This window comes from Nanorana parkeri, unplaced genomic scaffold (assembly GCF_000935625.1).
Source record: "Nanorana parkeri isolate BGI_ZX_2015 unplaced genomic scaffold, ASM93562v1 scaffold85, whole genome shotgun sequence".
NCBI classification, from domain to species: domain Eukaryota; kingdom Metazoa; phylum Chordata; class Amphibia; order Anura; family Dicroglossidae; genus Nanorana; species Nanorana parkeri.
Genome location: NW_017306353.1, coordinates 1356746 through 1378939, shown reverse-complemented (window position 1 = coordinate 1378939; position 22194 = coordinate 1356746). Strand labels below are relative to the sequence as shown.

The 22194-nt window shown below is 40.9% G+C and overlaps 1 protein-coding gene across 1 annotated transcript in view; it reads left to right on the top strand.

Annotated features, from left to right (window-relative positions):
• Positions 1-8958, top strand: part of USP31 (ubiquitin specific peptidase 31) — a 61597-nt gene extending 52639 nt beyond the window's left edge. The window contains exons 14-17 of the mRNA XM_018552336.1: positions 861-1086; positions 1330-1488; positions 6548-6700; positions 7466-8958. Of these exons, the coding sequence (XP_018407838.1) occupies positions 861-1086; positions 1330-1488; positions 6548-6700; positions 7466-8877 (1950 nt within the window). The 3' untranslated portion in view covers positions 8878-8958. The remainder of the gene's footprint in view (positions 1-860; positions 1087-1329; positions 1489-6547; positions 6701-7465) is intronic.
• Positions 8959-22194: the final 13236 nt, after the last annotated feature.

The following is a 22194-nucleotide window of genomic DNA, read 5'->3' as shown; positions in this document are numbered from 1 at the left end:
CTAGCCAACATTTTCTGCTTTTACCACTGAACCTGCACTAAACTAACACACTGATGTTGCTTATATGTGTTGACTGTAGTCTTATGTGCATGAGTAAGTTCACACTATTGAGTGTCCTCTAATTACTATAGCTGGCATTTGTCCTGTACTGTAGCACGCCTCTCCAGCTCAGAAGTTTGGTGATTTACACTGCTTAGCTCATTAACATGATGGCTTAAGACTTCGTGTGAAGATCTGAGGCTTATCAGGAAACAGAAGGATTACTTGCTATGGGAGATCCTTCTATAGGTACTGAAAGAACTGAAAAGAGCCCCATGGCAGCACCTCCCAAAATGGTGCATCAGGGCATGACTTCAGATAAGGCCTTAGACTTCACACAGGTCACTAATCATGTGTAAATTATTGATCTGAATATTCTATGGCAACACCATAAATGGTTTGAGCCGATGATGATATAGCTTCCAAATCAGGGCTTAGACTTTTAGGGATAAACTTTGGAGGTACTTGTTGAAAATTCCCCATGCAGTCTTGCAAACCCTTCCGTATGAAGGTGATAAATGTGCGTGCACCAGATCCGGCAATTGAATAACTTGAATAAGGAAGAGTGTTGAACCTGACGCAACAGAAATTGTGTAGATGGTTCCCCACTTATCCTATGCTTGAAAAAAATCTCAAGTCTGTGGTTTGTATTAATCACTGAACAGCCTTCCTTTTTTAATAAGTAGATGTAGCTTAATGTTATCGTTGATAACCTCTTTAATTGCATGGTGAGTTAAGAATTGTTTCCTTAAATGTGGAATGGTTATCTTATGTGCTACCTTTTTGAGTAGATAACTACCTATCTAATTGTGTCTGCTTAGGATGCAGATCGAAGGGTGAAGATGCAGAACTTGATCCGCTTTCCCTTGGTGGGGTTAGATATGACCCCCCATGTGGTGAAGCGCAGTCAGAGCTCTTGGAGCCTTCCATCACATTGGTCACCTTGGAGAAGACCCTATGGCCTTGGCCGTGATCCTGAGGACTTCATATATGATCTGTATGCTGTCTGCAACCACCATGGAACTATGCAGGGTGGTCATTATACAGGTATTTATAAAAGACTTCTGCTTACAGCACCAGCTATTGGCGAAGAAAGCCTGCTAGAAAAGTGGTTTATAAATGTTTATAGGGGGAATTTATACATTCACATAGGCTTTTTCTATACTTTACTGAAAATAGGCAACTGTGCTTACTGCCAAATAGTAAAATGAATACAAAGGTCTACAATAGATGCTTGTAATGAAAGTACAACAGACATGGCTACTGCTGTAATCATCTTTTTTGTTTCAGCTTACTGTAAAAACTCTGTGGATGGCATGTGGTACTGCTTTGATGACAGTGAAGTGCAGGCACTTGCAGAAGATGAAGTGTGCAAGCCAACAGCTTATATCCTCTTCTATCAGCGCCGAGCAGCAGTGCCATCCTGGTCAGCAAACAGTTCTGTGGCAGGTTTGTTTTATTACTGCTTAATCCATTGTGATGGTAAATGCTAACTGCAGTCACGTTTAAAGGGTAAGTGCACTTTTGTCCTTTATCCCAACTCCTCTCAGTGAAGACCTAGTACTAAAATATTTACCTTCACCCCCTGTTCCAGAAAACTACTCTGTGCGGCCCTGCACAAGCCTTTGCAACAAGAAATCCCAGCCACATCTCCTACTGCTTGTACACCGAACAGTACTACTGTACCAGGTTCCCCCAGATTATATTTTACTAACTGCTCTGGGGCTGCTTGCAGTGGGTCTTCAGATGGCGTCGGCATAAACAGCCGGGAATCGGGTTATCTTCCCCCCCCCCTTCAGGTGAGGTTTATACCTCAGTCATGCAAGACTTCATAACCCGCACCCTCTTCTTCAGATTTGTTAACTAATTTGCCCGCAGCCTTAGTGGCTTCTGAGCCATCAGACACAAAGACTTTGATTCTGAGTCGCACCGGATAACAATAATGGTACTCTTAACAGCTACACTTTTAATTACACACAAATAACCATCAGATTCAGCATTCACTGGAAATGTCAGATCAGCATTTCGGAAGGTCTGTGAATGCTCGTATTCTTTCTTCTAGCTCTTTGGCCATTCTCGAGCTTCACAGCTCAAGAAGATTACAGCTTCAGTCCACCTAGAACTTTCCACATCTTTTCCGGTATATCAGGCAGGATCCTGATAGAGTTAGAAACAAAAATGAAACCAGCATCAGCAGCTGTAACTCCGGTTTATTTAAAACAAAGTAAAAACCATTTCAAAGCCATCTCCAGCATGTCATTTTTTTCCTTCATCAGTGCCAATAATAAAGTCAATGGAAATGGTCGCTAGTCGCACATCGTTTTGAGTATCTTGGTCAAGTCCTGGACACTGCACATGCCAGAGTGTTCCTTATTTACAAGAGAAACTTTAGAAACTTCAGTCTTAAGGTGCCCATACACTGCACGCGCACACAGCCCGTTTGCAGTCATCTTAAGCCCGCCCCTCATTGCTGTCATCGTAAGCCCGCCCCTCAAGAGGGCAGCTTGCGATGATCGAGAGAACGATCTGCCTGTCCAAGATGGGCAGATTGTACGTTTTTTTAAAATCACTTTACAACCATCGCAAGACTAAGGTCTTGCGATGGTTGTACAGTGTATGGCAACCTTAAGGCTGGAACTCTCTAGTCCAGGAGCTGTCCAATTCTCCACTTTCACATGAGATCCCTTGGTCTGATGGTGGCCTCTTTTGAGGTAGTGCCATTTGTCCAGTGTCACTCCAGACCTCTGCAACGCAGCATTCCATCATCCTGGGACAAGTTGATGCAGACTGATTTTGCCTATCATGGAGCACCAGGCTGTCCCTGGCCTGATGGCTCAGGAATCTGGCTCTGAAGTCGGCGAAGTACTTCCTTCCTGTCTTCCCGTCTTCGGAAGAACCTCATTATGGACGCCAGCCTGTTGAACTGGGGAGGAGTCCTGGGCACCCTGTCGCTATATAGCGGACTTGCTCGGTGGAATCATCTCTGCTCCTGATCAACATCTTGGAGCTTTGGGCGGTTTGTCTCTGCAGTGTTGGACCATCTTTCTTGGACAGTCATCCAATCCAGATCCAGACTGACAATTCCATGGCTACGTTGTACATCATTTATCAGGGAGGAGCCAGAACTCTCACCTTGAATTATCAAGGGGTAGGATTCTGCCCCTTCTAATGTTTCACAGACCTTTGGTCTTTTTTTTAAGGAAGACGGATTCATTTTTTGTAATTCTGGATGGACCATACAAGGCTGTACCGGATTTTCAGTCTACCATCTCTTGGTGGCTCAGGCACACCATCTTCCAAGCCTATGATCTCAAGAATCTGGTTCAACTCTTTCCTGACTAGACACACTGTACTGGATTCGATGGTCTTGTTTCCTAAGGATTTTGGGGCTCTGCTACAACACGTTCTTTTATGCTCACACTAGTACTGCTCCTCTTCCTAGATTCCCGTTGTAGAAAGCTTAATAGATCATGATTAAAAATTGGCTATATTCAATTTTACTACACTTAGGTCTGCTTCTATAAGTCATGAGGATATCTCTATATGAGATAGACTTTATACCTTTTACAGCGTGTTCAGTACCCTCTTTGTGAGGAACTTGAGGAATACTACTTTCCTCTCACTGACTGATATATTTCCTCGTACAGGATAACATTGACGGTCTCATACGGTCTACACTTTTCCCCGGTCACGTATGCAATTTTTCCTCACATGGAAACTTCCATTTTGCTACTTCTGTTCTTCCCTGAAAGAGCTAGTTATAGCACTCTGTTACCTGACTGCAGAGTTCACCTAGGTAGAAAACTAGAAGTACAGAGATCCTTATGGGACCTGTTTATTGGAAGGAAGACCCCATTTCTTCTGTCTTTCAGATTGTTCATAGATATTGAAATAACTTTGTCAAAATCACACTTCTCTATCAATGCGAGTTAAAGATCTCCCCATCCTTCTTGTTCTGAAGTCCCTGTGACTTTATTTGGTTAAAATGTATCTAGATTTTTCTTCCCTTGTATTATGGATCTCTTCACTCCTTCCTTAAAAAAGACTTGGTACTCTATCCTTCTTCTTTGTTTCACAGTCGAGTTCTTTTTCCTTCTATTGCTTTAGTTTTCTATTATGAGGGCTGGTATAGCATGGATCCCCATATCCCTGATGTAAGGCTTAGGGGTTTTCCACTACAACTCGCAGCTGTTTACTGGTTAATCTTTGATCGGGACATATATTGTTTTGTCTCTTGTTTTCCCCCGAAGTCAAGGATTGGGTATTGCCTTAGGAAACATCTTTTTGTTTCTTTGTTGACCGTTTTTATTGTTGGTCTACATTTTCTTCCACTTGATTTTCCTTACGGGGATTGAACACTTGTCCTTCACATTCTTGTTGAGGTCATCAGTCTTTCTGACCGCAATCTCCACTTCATAGCTCTACCTACCTTGCTCTGGAACACCTGATTTCCTATTGTTTTTATCCTTTAAATGCCAATTTCTATAATTGCTTCCTCTTTTTGTCATGCATCCTTGTTCAGGCTTTGATTCGTTGTTTTGGTGCTTTTGGCAGTGTGGGCAGGTGCCAAGTCCTGCTGGAAAATGAAGTCAGCATCCCCATAGAACTCGTCCTGGATTTTTAGTGTAAATAAATAAATACAAAATTCTTATTTTTATTAATGGTTATGCTGTTTATAAATTTACAGATTTCATTTGTCAAAGTAATGATGCAGAAGTTGATCTCTTGCAGCCCTCTATACAACATCAATTCGTGCCTGAGCAGAAAAGTGCATGCACCCAATACTGCTAGCCACAGTAACATATTTCACCAGCAGATGGAGCTGTAGGTGAAGGTTAATTTTGGCTTCCAACACGATAAAGAACTGTAAAGGTGCCCATACACCTTACAATTATCTGCAGATTTTCTGTGGTCAGATTGAAAAAGTGCAACAGATTGGCCCAGGTGGAGATTACTCCAGCCACACAGTTAAGTGTAGTTGAAGGAATCTGTTGCACCTTTTCCATCTGACCACAGAAAATCTGCAGATAATTGTAAGGTGTATGGGCAGCTTTAGAGATAGTGAATTGTTTTACTAATATCAGCTGTTTTCCTCTACGGAGGTCTGAATTGTGTTTTTTGGTTTTTTTTTTCTTCTTTTTTTTTTTTTCTCAAACAACGGCTTTATTAGTAAAAAACCCAGAGCAACTACAGAAAATGAATAACATACAGGATAATTCAATCCATATTACAGCGGGGGATAACATTGGAATTGGATATGCATGTATAATCTATACTTTTTACTGAGCAAGACAGTCACAGGAAAAATTAAACAAAATGGGGTGCAGGATTTTGAGCACATTGCAGATGTGATCATCGATTTGTGGATGTATTTGGTGCTTTGGAATGCCAATGAGAAGTATTCACAGAAGGATATGAATAGCTTCTTATCTGTAATAATATATACTAACTAGTAACTTTTTTTCTAGTTTTAGATCAAGTAGATTCATACATTGGGTATTGTAGGAGGAGGAAGGTCTTGTCTAGATGGCAAAGGTTACGTTAAATGTTTTCCCTATTTTATTCTACACACGGGTATGTTTCGATTACTTTAATTTTTTTTAATGATTTTTTTGTTTAAGTAGTTTAAAATATCTGTTAAGCTTTATATGCAACAATGGAAACCATATTCCTTGTATAATTAACCCCAGCACATCTTTAAAACACTTTAAATACACCCCTTATCCGTTTAGAAAACAAAGTCCCAAAATGGACTCAGACTGGCTTCTCTCTGCAAGCAGTGGCTGTCTCTAGTTATGCAAATAATGTTTATCTTTTGGCTTAAGTAGTTTGATTTTCTAACCTGTAACAAGTATACAAATCGGGACCTTTTAGCTGCACTCTTACTTTGCATGCTACATTCTTTTTTCAGGTCTGTGATTAGGAAATTAAGTATTTTGAGAAGGAGATCACCAATGGCATTCTCCATATTTCTCCATTTAATGGATTTCATTTTCATGTGAAGGCTATACATTTCTTTGGATTCCCTTTTTCCTCTGACACCTCTTTTCAGTAAATGCCAATCCATTTATTTTTATTTGTTTAACTTGCTCCAATGAGCGATGGAATCCTCTTTTTCCCTGTAACCTCATGACAGGGGCCGCTGAGGTCATCTCTCTGTTGGACACATAATCCAAATCGGTGCCCTTTGTTACTACTTCCAGATGCACTTTGCCCTGTTGGGTTAGGTGGCCAGCTCTGATTTGCAGTGAGAATTTGACAATACTGATAACACTCCTCAGCATGTGTGATGACACAACTCTGTGTGGGGATGACAGCGCTGCAGAAAATTTACTGCTGTCCCTACAGTGTTGCCTGCCTTCTGGAGGAAGGGGTAGTCACTGGCAGGATCACCAGGTATTATGTTATTTTGATTCGAACTGTGCGCAATTATTATTTTCTTGGGGACCTTTGCCAGACTTTTCAATAGTTTTATTAATTGATTTGTGTACATTTTTGTTCTCCACAGGTTCCACAAGCTCATCACTCTGTGATCACTGGATTTCCAGGCTCCCAGGGAGCAGACAACCTAGTATTGCCTCTGCAGCGTCTTCTAGACGGACCTCTCTGGCATCGCTGGCAGAGTCTGTGGAGCTGACAGGAGAGAGAAGCGAAGATGATGGTGAGTGAAGCTAAATTAATGTTCAGTCTACCCAAAACTTGAACTTCACTCATAGAAGGACACTGGTGATGGTAACAATCTACTAGCTCTCTCTGGGAGCCCAGCAACAAGGTGCGCCATGTCTGACCCAAGCTGCATATCATATCACACCTGAAAAGGGAGAGCTCATGCTCTACTCGTCAACTCTCTTTAAATAAAAAATAAGTGAGAGCTGCCTGTGATGGAAGGTGGGTGGACTGTAGATATTTTATTACAGAGATTACAGTCTCCTAGAGAAATGGCAGATTAGCATTTACATAAAACTGAAATATTCATTTGGGTGTAGGTTTTAGATTACAGACTCAAATGCTTCACTGAATATAGTCTGTGTGGATGATGGATGTGGAACACTTTGCTTTTCTTGCCACAAGGACCGATGTTGTGTTGGAATTTGCAGAAATGTATTCACCTAAGAGGAAAAGCCTATTAATGTTTATTCTCTAGTAATCGCAGATAATTTTTCTCAACTGATTCTTCATCAGAAGTCCTATGAGGCAAAGGAGAAAGACATTAAATAACTAAGATCTAATTAGAAAACCTTGGCATTAAAGAAGTTTAGTTTGGAAAGTTCTAGCATATCATGGCAAAGCCATCCTGTGCACCACTTGGATTATCTTAGGGTTATGAGGAAAAGAGCTATGATTTGTTTAGATTGTTTACAAATGTGCTCATCATTATGGAGTAATGATGTTCTTAGATTTAATGCTATTTTCTGTTCCATGATAGGTGGCTTCTCCTCACGTCCATTTGTAAGAAGTGTGCAGCGTCAAAGCTCAGGGCGATCTTCAGTTACCAGTCCCCTGGTTTCCAATGAGAATGGATTTAGACCATCGTGGTCATTAGCAGCAAAACTGCACCTGCGAGCAGCTGCTTCCTGCCGCCACCCATCAGACTCTCCAGTACATGGTTCTTCGCTCGGCAAAATCGGTGAGGCTGATGACCATGTGTCAACATCCTGTTTTGGTAGCCTTCGAAATCTGTCTGGCAGCTTCCACGATCACGTTGAAAATGTGAGACGCGAGTATCGGACATCATCTCGGGCTCCCTTGGCATTAGCAGAAGGTGGTGCTCAGCCTGAACCAGTGATTAAAAAACCTGTAGCTGAGCCGACTGGAAAGAGCGCAGCTGAGCTAGTGGGCAGGAACCCACTACTGGATCCTATCGATAATAATAACCATATCGCCTTTGTGGATCAAAGCGATTCTGTAAATTCCTCCCCCGTAAGGGAAAATTCCCCACAGATTGAAGAAGTTCAACATAAATTGCCCGTTACCAGTAAAACAACTGCAGAGCAGGGTAAAACAATACGAGCAACAGAGAAGGACTCTTCTACACCCACCTCAGTGGCAGCAGGTAGCAACGGGAAACCCACAGCAAAATCAAAAAGAAGTGAAAAGAGTGAAGTTAAAACCCCCACACGTCGTTCATCTACACAACAGCGGAAAGACTCTGGGAAGCCACAGGAAGTTTCCACACCTGTGTCTCAACAAAGGCAAAGAACCTCAAGTTCCACCGCTAGCCACATCTCCTCTCCGGCACAGAAGAAACCTACCCCAACTTCTAAGAACTCCTCAGTGTCGAGCACATCCAGCAAGCATCGAGCACCTGAAAAGACTCTTAGCAGGGAGGGGTCTAAAGTAAGCTTGGGCTCAGACAAAACCTCTGCCTCAAAACCTAGCAGTAGCACTACACGCGCCACACAACCCAGGAGCTGCGAGTCTCCAGTGGATAATCGGACAGTGCGTAGTTCCTCTATGGCCAGCCTCCGCACTCCTCAAAATGCACCTCGTTCTGGTCTCAAACGGGACAGCAAGTCTGAGGAGAAAGGGCTGAGCTTTTTTAAATCTGCCCTAAGGCAAAAAGAAAGCAGACGGTCGGCAGATTTGGGAAAGACCAACCTACAGTCCAAGAAACCTACAACCAAGAGTTTAAGCCAGGAGAAAGCTGACAACTCTGCAGTCTCGCCAACCAAGGAGGTTGCCCCAAACCCAAAAAAACATTCTGTTTTACCTCAGCACAAAGCCAAGTCTTCCCCAGATGAAAAACAAACCCAGTCATCTCCTTGTGCTAAAAAGACTTCTGATAAATACCTAAAAAAGTTCCCTTCTTCAACAAAGCCATCCTCTAAAGCTCAGTGACCAAGGGTGCAGGGACAGCTGTACCACATGTCCTGACTGGAGATGACTGCAGGAGAGCTGTCCCTGCTTACAGCCGTTGTTCGGAATGTATGCACTTTTAAAGTTTTTTTTTTTTTGTTTTTTTTTATTAATTATTTTCTTTTTTTTAATTTGTGGAGTGGAGGGTTCTCGTTCTTGTTCTTTCCCAGCTATGCTTGCAGCATGGACGTTGACTTTTGTTGTGTTAAGAAAGTTTGTTTACCGCTGGTTGAGTTGATTGCTGCGAATGCTTCTCCAGCAGATGAACTCTGTCCTCAGCCTGCCCTGCTAAAACTTGCCTGCTTGTTCTAACTCTCAAGGGAATTATGGGTGGACTTCTGCCAACCGAATGCTGCTTTTTATCTCTTCTTTACCAAAGCCTGGCCATGACTTCAGCACAGTGGAGAGTAGGATACAGGTTAGTTTACTTCTCAAGCGAAGGATGACATTCTGGTTTTTGTGGTTTCCTATGCACACCCCAAGGGCAGCATTGTTTCTTTATCCCTGAAGGCTTCTTTTTCATCATGACAGCCTCTAGCTCTCCTCCATTCATATGCTCATGTCATGTCCAAAGTGGTATCTATGACAATGGCTGTACTGCAGAATGGTCTTCTCTTCTATTGTTCAATTGGTCTACTAAATTCATCTATAGCCAGCTTTAATTTAGTATCGTGACGGGCAACCTTCCGCTAAATCCATGTACAGAAATTCACCCAAACCCCTAATCAATGCTCAGAGGGCATTGTATCCCTGCTCAGTTCCTAGGTCCAATTACTCATCTCCTCCAGCTCAAACCCAGTATTCCTCCCACCTAATGTGTAACATCATCCCCTTAGTGCTTGACCTTCTCCTGTAATCTGCAGTCTATACAGCCTCATTCGCATGATCCTTTTTTTTTTTTTTTTTATAACCCCAAGAGACAGTAGGAGTTGAATATCTACTGCCATTACCTTGTACAAGAAATTCCTAGGCTTTAATGAGTGCCACATCTGCTTTATAAACCTTTAATAGTAGCTGTCTCGTAAGACTGATGGCTGCTGTAAAACGGCAGCCTGGGTTTGAAATATGTGCTTTATTTCTGTGTATAGGCAAACATTAACGTTTGGCGTATAGTCAACTTAGTTTAATTTGCTGGGTCTTTATAGCTTTTATTGGGTGGATTAAGTCAATAATCCCTCTCGCTATCTGTCCCCTGCACCACCCAAGTGTTTAGCGTTTAGTGCGGTATTTCCTCCCAAGTCATGTTTGACCTCAGTAAAGGAAACTGTGTTAAAAAAACGAATTGTGACTGACGAAACGTGATAGCATGGTTGACAAGCGACAAACATAAAGTCTATTAACCTTCCGATGTACAACAAATAGTATTTTTCAAGCAGGAGAGATTTTAGCATTGTTTCAGTTAGGTAATCCATTGGTTAACCAGTGATATTGAATACAGCAGATATTGGACGCATAGAGCTTGACGTATATTGGGAATTCCTGTTTGAGTGGAGGAATATGTACACGTTTCTTGGTTTTGTTTGTGTAGGAACGTGGTGGGTGCATGTCTGCAACTGACTGTTTGGTGAACCAGTTCCTATTAGTTTCAGTTGGTAATGCATAAGGTTTTTAGGACATCCATGGAAGTGTAGAGATCTTGTACTTCTGAAGACTAACAGGGTGCGGATCAGAACAGCCAGTTGCTGCCATTTACAAACAGTTTGGCAGAGTACATCCTTTCAAAATATCCCTGCAAAGTACAGCCGTAATGTACAAGATCCATGCTGTTGTAAATTTTGTGCAGTAATCTATTACTGGGGGTGCATATTTGTACATGTGGCCCCCAGTAGGTATTAAAATCTAAACTTGCATTTATGAATAAAATGCAATATTGCTATTATTGATCATTAACAAATGCAGAACAAACCTACGGATGTTAAACATGTAAAAAGGCAACTTGCAAAATTAGAAGAAATGCACATTGTGATGGAGTCTCCATTGCAACAAGAACAGCAGAGGGAAATTGGTCCAAAATCATGCTGCTCAACTCTTCTGTAACCCAGCCTCACCTTCTGCTTGGCAATTACAAGGTTAAACAGTATGCTCATGTGTTTAAAGGGAAATTCTAGTCTATGATCAGGAAGTTCATGTTTATATCATTTTAACATTTACCTGAAATTCTTTGTGACTTCCATATTTTTACTTACTTGCTGATCCATGTTTTGATCTTTTATACACAGATTTGTTAAGTCTTCTCTATTAGTGACATGCATATTGGGAAACTTGATTTGCATCTTTGCTTTAAGCAATTTTACATTGCGATTTAGCTGATAAGCAATGTAGTGTTTTGGGTTGTTTTTTTTTGCTAGGGAATGATCCATTACAGAAGAAAACTCACCATACCTAATGGTCCTGTGGCAGCACTCCTCTGCTCTACAGGTGCCAAAGTGTGAGAGGCACACAGCAGTGGCTGCTGGTCCTACATTGTACATGATGATGTCACTTAAGATGCCAAGACTGACAAGGAAAGCGGCTTTGGAAGTACAGGTTTTCAGAACCATAGATTGAGGCAAGTAATCCTCTGTATTAGATCATCACCAAACAATATATTCATCATCGGGGGAGGGTGGGGTTAGCCATTGTAAATTATTGTTGTTGCCCAGAGCTGAGCACCATTCACACCTAGGTGCTGCTTTTTTTGCACGTATACTTGCAATTTTAAACCATTCTTGAGTTTTTGCAAGTGTTCAGCTTTAGGCAGTTTTTCTATTTGGCCCAGTGGAAAGCAGTAGCATCTGTGACATCATGGGGAAATGCCCTAAAAACCACTCCAAAAATGCTCCATTGAAAAACACATTTCCACTTAAGTCTGTGGCACAAAAAGCCTGAAAAGAAGCTTATGTACTTTTTCAAGCTACACGCATTTTGCTGCAAGCAACAGAGTGCTCAGGTCTTATGACATCTAAACACTTCATATAGAGTTCTTAGAGGATTTAGCAATTGGACGTGTTCCAAAACCTCGTCAGCTGTTGTTTCTATTGATACAAGCTCATCACTAAAGTTACCTGCATGCAGCTTTCCCTGTCACTGTCCATGCACTTATTGCAAATATCCCATTGCACTCCAGACTGGAATCCCAATTACATATGCAGAAGGGTGCTGGAATGACATGCAGATGACACAGCAAAAATCCAAACGTAGAAAAGGTAGTCTCCCGCACACCAAGGTTCAATAGATCAATACGTCTTTAGTTGACGTCAGACATGCATGGTATCACATGTAGAAGCAACAATTTGGAACCTACAATGGTCCTTTCATCAGGCAAAGACATACAGGGCTATTCACAAAAGGGTGAAGAGTTTGGAGAAGGCCGGACAAGTAAACAACCTAGGACAACATAGCTGAACTGGAAAGTGAGCTGAATTGGAGAACTTTTCCAAATCAGCTATGTTGTCCTAGATTGTTCACTTCTCCGGCCTTCTCCAAACCCTTCACCCTTTAGTGAATAACCCTGATAGTGATGTCTGATGAAGGGACCATTGTAGGTTCCGAATTGTTGCTTCTACATGTGATACCATGTATTTCTGACGTCAAAGACATATTGATATATTGGACCTTGGTGTGCAGGTGACACATGTCATTCACACACCCTTCTGCATATGTAATTGGGATTCCGGTCTGGAGTGTGTGGGTGACTACCTTTTCTATGTCCATACGCTTAAACGCAAATGCTCGGGTTTGCCAAGCAATTGTGCTTGTGTGCCGGGTATTAGGTGTGCCTGAGGACATTTGGATTATGTCCACACATCTATCCTTCCATGTCTTTGGGTGCATTTAGACTGGTTTTTTCTTTCTTCTTTATTTTAGAGTTTTCATGACAGATAATCACACAAAAAACATAGGTAGAGCACAGACACATATCATCATTTAAGCATATTCACCGAATAGCAGACCGTAGTTTGGCTTCGCCAGCCTTAGACTGCACTGCGAGAGAGCAACAATGCAGTTCAGTCATTGTGCAGTACTACTAAACTGGTAGACCAATCTGCACTTGTAATGAACACATTTGGATGCTCACGCATAGATATTTGTTTCCTAATGACACATTGAAAAATGGTTTTATAATGTCAGCTCTTATTCATAACATTACCTACATCAAGCTGATCATATTCTCACATAGGTGTAAAACAAACTCTATCAGACTATAGTTTCCCTTGTAAACTGTGAAGAAAAATTGTGTTCTCGAATATCTCGGTAATATGGAATTTAACCTCCTGGTCGCTAGTATACGGTCATCTCGTACCTTTCAAGGTTTATTTGACCCTAATTTGCTCATCACTTGATGCAATACCTGTTGCTGGTGTGGAGTTTAATGAACAATGCAGTAGAATGCTAATATGTGATAGGAACTTTGTTTTATATTTTGCCTTTTTAACTTTAAATTGCTGCTCTTAACGATGTTGCCGGGTAAATTTTTTAATGCAGTCTCTCCTTTCCTCCCATAGCATAAGCTGGCGTAATACCTGATGCACGGCTGGACATTTTTCCTCATTTTCATTCCCCAAAGCTCAGCCCTCCCCCACTAAGGCACTTTTTGCATGGCAGTGTTTCAACTGAATGTGCACGCACTTGTGACCTATGCAAGAAACTGTCGGTAATCACTCTTGGTGCTCTCGCCTGTAGACAATTGCGTTCCTCGAGACTGTGTGTATGAGTGTTGTGTGTTTTCAGACGTGGAGGGAGGGGCACAACTTGAGAAGATCAGTCTTTTAATTGCTGATGGGTTTTATTACTATTACCTGCACCTCTTGTTAGTGCTAGTGTTATGCTGATGTATGTACCAAGTTACCTAGTTTCACCCGTTTTCGTAGAGCGGAGATGTACTTGTAGGTTCTTACCAGAATAGTGTATCCCCCTTAACAATATATATTAGCTTGAATTTGTACCCTTTTTTCTCCCTGGTATGCTGTCACTACATAGTATTGTATTGCACTTTAGCTCTTTGTGAGGAGTTTCTATTGGAAGAATGAGGTAGATGCTTGTAAGACAAAAAACATCCAGTTGTTCACTTCCTGTTTGGCTGGACAGTGCTTGCTTCTTGCCAGGATTTGTTTCCTCTCAGGAGCAGTGAGCACTTCCTGTCTAGGACAATTATACTTCCTGTAATACTTAGTCCATGCTTTCTGTCAGCGTCACAAAGTGCATTTCATACTTTTTTTTTTTCTTTGCTGGACAGGTGTGCTGTGTTAAGCAGTGGTCTGGATCTGCAGCATGCTACCAGCCCAGTGCATTTAAGCTGTAGCTGCAGCACAATAGTACATTTAAAGATGACACACCTACTTCCACTGTAACGTCTGTCTGCCTTCAAGTAGAAAAAGAAGGCTTCATTTAGGCCTTAACGACACCTGTACTGTCAATGGATTCAGTACCTTCAAATGCAATCACCTGGAACACATATACAGATAAAGCAGTCTACATGCGTGTTTCAGCACTCAGAAATTAAGGCAGAAGATATCAGACAACCAGTACTTCAGCAGTGGGATCCACTATATTTTATTTTTCTCAGTACAGGTTTCCTGAGGATACCATTGCTGAACCATTCCAGAAACTGCCCCAGAACAAGGATGGATAGACTATGTCTGCTGCTTCTAAAGAAAGATGGTAGTTAAGCATTACAGTCAGCCAAAGGAGTTCCGCAATGACAGCCCTGTATTTCTGTGATGACGGGTGCGAGAACCCCATTTTAATCCAGATTGAGTGAACAGTCCCCATTCCTTGCCAATACTAAACTTGCAAAGAGCTGCATATTCTGAATCTTGATAGGAAGTGTAGGTCTTTGCAAGTTTAGGATTGCCAAGGAATGGGGACTGTTCACTCAATCTGCATTTCCTATCTGGGTTCAAATCGTGCACTTTGGCCACTGGCATGAAGCACCGTTGGGAACAAGGGTGCACAGTGCCATGCTCCTGTGAGGATCACAGACTGGATTTCCCTGCTAGGATCAGGTGCTCCTCATGTGTCTTCTGGACCAGAGGGTGTGCCGCATCCGGTCTTGACTATTTTTGATTTGTTTGGGGGGAAAAATGACACTGCCTAATATGCAGCAGATTGCAGTACAAAAATGAGAAGTACACATGACCTAGCACATTCGCCATTGTTTCTGTAGTCCTTCTGCATAACAGTTTGTGTGTGGCAGACTGCTCATTCTCCCCAATGTTCTTGTTGGCAATTTATTTTCAGCAAGTTCTGTGACAGTACTGGCAGACTTCCAGTCTTCAAGACTTAGTTGATATTCTGAAGACAAAAAATATTGTGGCTCCTAAAACTGCTTCATTGGAATGACTCCAGCCCTCTTCAGAGCTGTAATCGGAAATGTACTCAAAGCTCTTTTGGGGCTCATTTAAAACAAGAATTCGTTTCTCTGTTGTCTTTAGCAACCAAAATTCCATCTGTCATTCAAATAAAAAAATAAAGCAGCGATAGCCATTTCAGTGATCTTTTTCTACACTTGTTATCACAGGCCTACATTGCTATTCAGGGTTGCTGCCAGCATCCTCAGCTTGATGACACATAACAGATAGTAGGCTGAATTCACAGAGGTAACAAACACTTAAGGTTAAGGATCTTTATTTTAAAAAAATCAGTTTTAGAGGAATCCATTAAGATTTGGAAATGACACGTGGCCTAAAATAAAGAACTATACCTTTTTGTGTTTTTAAATTCTGGCTAATGATGCATGATACATGGATATTTTTTAGTACAGTGTGAAAGGGGAAGTGTGGTTGTCCTTTAACTGTAAATATCATCTGGTTTTTAATATATATAGATATATATGTAGATAGATCTATAGATAGATCTATAGATAGATCTATAGATCTATCTATATATCTCCTTCCTGTCCAGGTCATATTTCGGTTTTCAGTGCTGTGATAGTTTGACACTTAGTCATAATACAGCACTGTACCCAAATAAATTCTATATCATCTTTCAGGCAGATAGAGCTTTCCTTTGGTTGTATTTAATAGCTACTGGGGTAGTTTTGCTTTTTACTATACATACTTTTACTGTATAAAGGAGAAAGACAAGAGTATTGAAACATATATGTCCCTACTGTCATATGACATTTCAAATGCCAGATTGGTACAAACAGCCCCAAAATGACCCTGTGGCACAGCAATGCCCACAGCACGGTCCGATCGCAAAAAATAGTGCATGCACTATTGTTTTGCGATCACATCGTGCCACACGTTCTGGTGCGGCCGGGAGGCATGGCTGCAATGCCATTGACTTAAATGGCACCCCTCCCGCCCTAGCCCGTAGGGAGGCTTAATTATGCAATCCAGTGCGTTCCTGCCACTAACCATGCTGGAATGCATTGCATTATTTGTGAACAAGCCCTCAGAGTTTAAATAAATTGTCTGCTTCCTACGCAGAACTCCTAGGTGTTTGATATTGCTCCCTGCCTTCTTTGCTCCCTAAGAAGCTACTCCTCCATTATTGCACCTTGAGGGCCTTGTTACCTTTGCAGTCTCTACAGCTCCTTTTTGTTTGTTTGCCATGTGAATCTTTTCCTCTCGAGCATCTATTGATATCACAGACTCCAACTGTATACTAAAACCACCGGTAATTTAAAAGGGTTCAGAAACGTGGCGCTGCCAAATGCAAATGTTATGCAAATCACTAACAATCTCAAACAAGAATGTACCACACTAATGACTAGGTTCTAAAGGTTAAAGAGAATCTCTGTTTTTAATAGGTTCCTTGTAAACGTTCGGCTGTCTCCATTTGCATACTTCTTCCTCATTCTGCACATTGCATGGCTTTTGGCAGTACAGTACCAAGTCCCCAGGTTTTTAAAGTCAGACTTTCTTGGCTGCCAATTGCTGTGCTGCCCCAGGCTTTCCAAGTTAATGTGTTGTGCCAGCTGTACAAGGTCATACTCCCAAGACCTTATTGATCAGAATGCTTGAGGCAAAAACTTCACCGTATGCTAACCTGAGTATTCATTTCATCACACCGTGTTACTGTTATAAAGTTGCGTTTATTTTGATATCGAGCAGATAAGCTACATAGTTCATTTGAATGTTCATTTAGGATTTTTGTTTTTGTCTATCAGCTGTTGTATTCCCCAACTGGGATATTTCTTCTCGTGTTTTTGGTTACTTTTTACTTTTTAAAGTTTTATACTGTTTACTTTTGTATGAGTAAAGGTATAACGGCTATCTAGTCATTTAGAATTGCAATTCCAGTTTTATAATGCTGGCAGGTTGAATCATCTACTTGGTAGCAAGGGTCCTTTACCTTGTGAGGCTATAAAGATGAGGTTGCTTCCCCCTCTTGGATAGTTTATCTAGTTTATATTATGGATAATTGGTACACTTTTGGACCAGTAAATGAGATTTTAAGTGACACTAAATCTGCTTCAAAATGCATTCAAGTACCATAACTATTAACAGAAATGTGTCTTATTTGTGTATCACTCGGCTGTAGATCCTCAAATCATCTCTGAATTGGTGCTGACACTGTCCTTCCTTCTGGAGGGTGGCTACTTTTGTTCCCTATGGTCCCTGTGTTGAAAAGTAGCCACCACTCCAAGCTCACTCCCGTGATGGACTACAATCTCACATTTAGTTTTCTAATGTGTACTGAGATTGTAGTCCTTCACAGGAGTGAGCTTGGGGTGCTGACTACATAACAACACACACACGGACCATGGGGAACAAAAGTAGCCACCCTCCAGAAGGAAGGACAGTGTCCGGACCAATTCAGAGATGATTTGAGGATCTACAGCCGAGTGACATACAAATAAGATACATTTTTGTTAATAGTTCAGTAGTGGAATGTAATTTTAAGATTTAACTCCTGAGTTTAGTGTCACTTTAATGGTCTTGACTAGGGATGCACCGATACCTGTTTTTCAGTATCGAGTACCAATATTTAATTTTTTTCCGGTCCTTACCGATTCCATAGTCCCATTATGAAAGCGGCGTGTAATGACTTGCTGCCTGGCTTCTTTATACCTGAAGCTCAAGTATCGGGCTAGGTATTGGAGCATTTGGGCGAGTATCGGTGCATCCCTAGTATTGACCGTGGAGGAAGTGAAGTTGGATCACTGCTGGATACTCCTATCGGGAGAACCTACTGGTAGGACAGACAATTTGCCCCAATAGTATACTTTCATAAGGAAAGTATTACATTTGGGTGTGCTGAGCCTTTGAAGTGCTATTTATGAGAATGCAGCTAGTTTCCTCAGCCATCCATTCCTTTAGGAATTAAATATTTTGAGGGTCAATCAAAAAGTCATGCCTCCATGTCTGTAATTTGAGATCTGTTTGAGTGACTGTTCATGTACCATGTTATAGAGGTGTCCTTACCCCACTAATGCATGTTTGTTTTTCCTTTTCAGATTGAGTGATCAGAACCATGGATCTGCTGCTAAAACAACGAGCTGTAAATGCAGGGCTGTAAAAGACGTTAGCAATGTGCGGCGTGGGATATAGGAGTTTTAAGGAAAAACCAAAATTCCTCTACGGCGTCCCCATAAACATTTTTTAGCTGATTATGGATTTCCTTAGGAACGCAACCCTCTTTCACCAGAAATTCAATTACAGCTCGTTGTTTTAGCCACAGATCCATGGTTCTCATCGCTCTCAATCTGAAAAGAAAAAGAATACATTAGTGGGGTAAGGGCACCTCTATAACATTGTACACGAACATTCACTGTCACTCTAATAGATCTCAAATTACAGACATGGAGCCATTACTGTTTGATTGACCCTCCTACTTGGACCAAACGACTGCCTTTTTAGTTTAGTGGACATTTTAGCATTTGTCTTTGTTTTCTCTATTTAAATCTTATCTAGCTTTGAGCCAAACAATTTGCTAATTAAATGTACAAGACTGGCCAATTGTCTCTTGTTTTTTAATGTTTTTTTTTAATACTTCTGTACACTACAATATGATTTCTTTAAGCTAATATGTACTTTAGGTTCTTTCATCTTTGAAGGGAGGTGAGGGTCACCTGTATCGGTCAGATCATTTCTTTGCTTCCACAGGTCCCAGTAATGTTATCAAAAGGATAAACTGGGTTCTGGGGATAGGGGGTGCTTCTAGTGACTCCTATCCTTCCTTATTTAAAAGGGTCAGCCAATGTGTGCCAAGTCATTTTAGAACATTCTTATAGGTGGGATGTAGAAGTCACGCAGGTTATAAAACAGGCCCCAAGCAATCATCTATTTTCTAAAACTCCACTGCATCATGCTTTTGACCCTAAATAGATCTGCAGAAAAGGTAAGGCCTTTGTTTCCACCAACACGGTCCTCAGACCTGTGGAAATATTTGAAGGAAGCATTCTCGTAGTCCGTGGTGGAGCACCGTAGAATTTTAGACTATTCTTCTCTCAGCCCTTTCTAGAGACACTTATCAATGGAAATTAGTTCTTGTAAAGCATTAGCGGTCAAGTTTATACTAGATTGTTTGCCATTGCCCAGGTTATATGGAACAATGTTTGCATCCTCAGACCTCTATATGCATTGAGTTAGGGATGGTACATACTATGAGATGAAGACACAGGGTCTGCCAGGCATACTAGGCATACATATATATATCTATATATATCGATATATATAGATATATAGATATATAGATATATAGATATATAGATATATAGATATATAGATATATAGATATATAGATATATAGATATATAGATATATAGATATATAGATATATAGATATATAGATATATAGATATATAGATATATAGATATATAGATATATAGATATATAGATATATAGATATATAGATATATAGATATATAGATATATAGATATATAGATATATATTGAAAACACTCGCGTAGATGCAACTTGGAGGTGACAATGGAATATCACATTGGGACATCTTACGAAAGTTTTGGGCCTAAGATGATAGCATTTCCAACTCGGCTGACTTCCTGTTCATCCGAATTCCAGGCTTATGGAGAGATCTACAAAGGACGCTGATCCCGGGTCTGCACATTGGTTCTGAAGTAGTAGTGCCATTACTCACAAGAATTGGTTAGGCTGCATTTTTTTAGAACCAATATACAACCTAGGAGTCAGTGAATGGTAGCATCCAGTACTGAAAGGTTGGGCCACAGGTCCATTGCTAAATGTTTTCAGCTCTGTTGATGTAAACTACGCCAGTATCTAGGCCAACTTGTAGGCTCCCATTGCTGGCTAACTTCTCCGTGCTAGTTATCTGGCTGTCTCCGCCTTACAGACTTTGAGTCACCTAGCCTGGCACAAGCATTTAGCAAGGACAGCAAAGTCAGAGCTCCTAATTTCCGGAATTGTCCTAGGTCAGAGATAAAAAGTATTGAAGCTATGGGATCAGCACGGAAGCTAGGCAATGAGCAGTTTTAAAAGGGAAGGTCAGCAAAAGCAATCCACCTTTTACCTCAATACAGGTTTCCCATAGCGCAAATTCACAATGTTGTCTTGCTTTGAGGCTGCTTGCTCAATTTGAATGGGCTGTCAACATACAGCAAGTTAAAATATACCTGCACCATTTTTTTTTCTAAGACAGAATTCATTAGAAACCAGTGCACTCCTTTCAGCCATAAATAAAGGTGGGTGCCAAGTTGAACTGGCAGATGGTGCTGTCATAAACATAGCCCAAAGTATTAACAGAACAGCGTTGTAGAAAAACAAAGATCAAACATGTATTCACCACCATAGTGTGTGCAATTTTTCGGGGCTGCTGTGTGTTTAGCGAATAAATGTTTGACTTTTTTCCTACAACAGTGTGCTGGTGATACTTTGAATCTTTGTATATTTTCTAACACAGCACACAAAGTACTCTCATCTATGGATTGTGATACAGTATGATGTAGGTGTCCTGTGGTGCCCTGCTTATGTGCTTTGAGTTGCCATTAATTTGTGAATGCAGCCTTGATTCATGCACACGTTTATTCTTATTAGCTATTTTATGTGAGCGCTTGTTTAGGTTCACTGGTCCTTTTACAAGCCATTGCAAACGTAAAAACCAGCGCAGAGCAAAATAGGTTTTTGCCCTTTTTAGTTTATTAATACGCTCCTTTTTTTTTAGCTACTGCGTTTGTGATAAAGACTAATCTCTAGCTGAAGCGATCAACACAATGATGCCTCAATGGGTTTCATGATTTTATAAAACTATATCTAAAAACCATCTACCTACTCTATCTTCCACATTGCTGTCCTATTCCTGGACTTTAAGATGAAACGTTGTATTTGTTGAGAAAAAGATACCGTCTTCTACAGGGTATAAAGGATATTTGCGAACCTCGCTTTGGATTCTTACGGACGACTTCTCTGTAGATTAAGGAATAAGACATTCTTGTGCCATGGCCAATGCTGTGTGGTACGTGGGAACATCTGCCTAGTATAACGCTTTGATCAGTTCTCATGTAATAACATTGCCCTAGATGGGGAAGATGTGTCCATCCATTACATCAGGTCCCAGTGCAGTAGCTTCTGACTTGCATGGCAGATGGCACGCACGGTTCACTATTCCTTCACGCGTCTCCCTTGACAAATTGCGTTTGGATGTGTTTGTTTTGGTCCAAAAGAGTACTCCCTATCTGGCAGATTCCCACATAATTGTGCAATTGGATCATTTATGGTCAACCTATTGGTCTGTTTTTGGGCATTTTAGGCTAATCTAGGCAGAGAAGAAATAAGTCCTACAAAAGTCATTTTCAAATGTATTGGTATTTAAAATACTGTTTTATTTCAGTCTTCAGGCAGCCATATTTTCTACAACTGCCAGAAAGTGTTTCTTGCTCTCTGCAAACAATCCCGAATTCTCCTCCCCATACACCACGTTACACACTACCTCTCCAAGGAGTCTATACAGAGCTTCAAGGTAAATGGCAAGCAGCCTGTTGCATTGAATATGGCATTCAACGCAATGTCCTGCTGTATCTGAGTTATTTGTAGAGTATAGGTAATTGGATAACATTGGTACAGTGTTTTATTAGTACTCTGGGGCTGAACTCTTTTATAGTCAGTATAATTAAAGGTCCTGTTAACCTCTTAGTACTTGTTTTAATAGAATTCAGCATGCGTGTTTGAATGACAACATGAACAGAAAAGAAGCAGGCAAGGATCTGCAATGAAGTTTCCCATACTTCTTACAGTGTGTATAGTTGACTTAGAGGGAACTGGTGTTTCGCTAATTATTTTTTATAACTGGAAAGTAAGTCCTTTGCTTGTAGGAATGTCTTTCCTCCTGAAGTAATTTCCTAAATTGTTTACATCTGCGAATGCTATTAAAGCTCGTCTTCTATTATTCTGCTT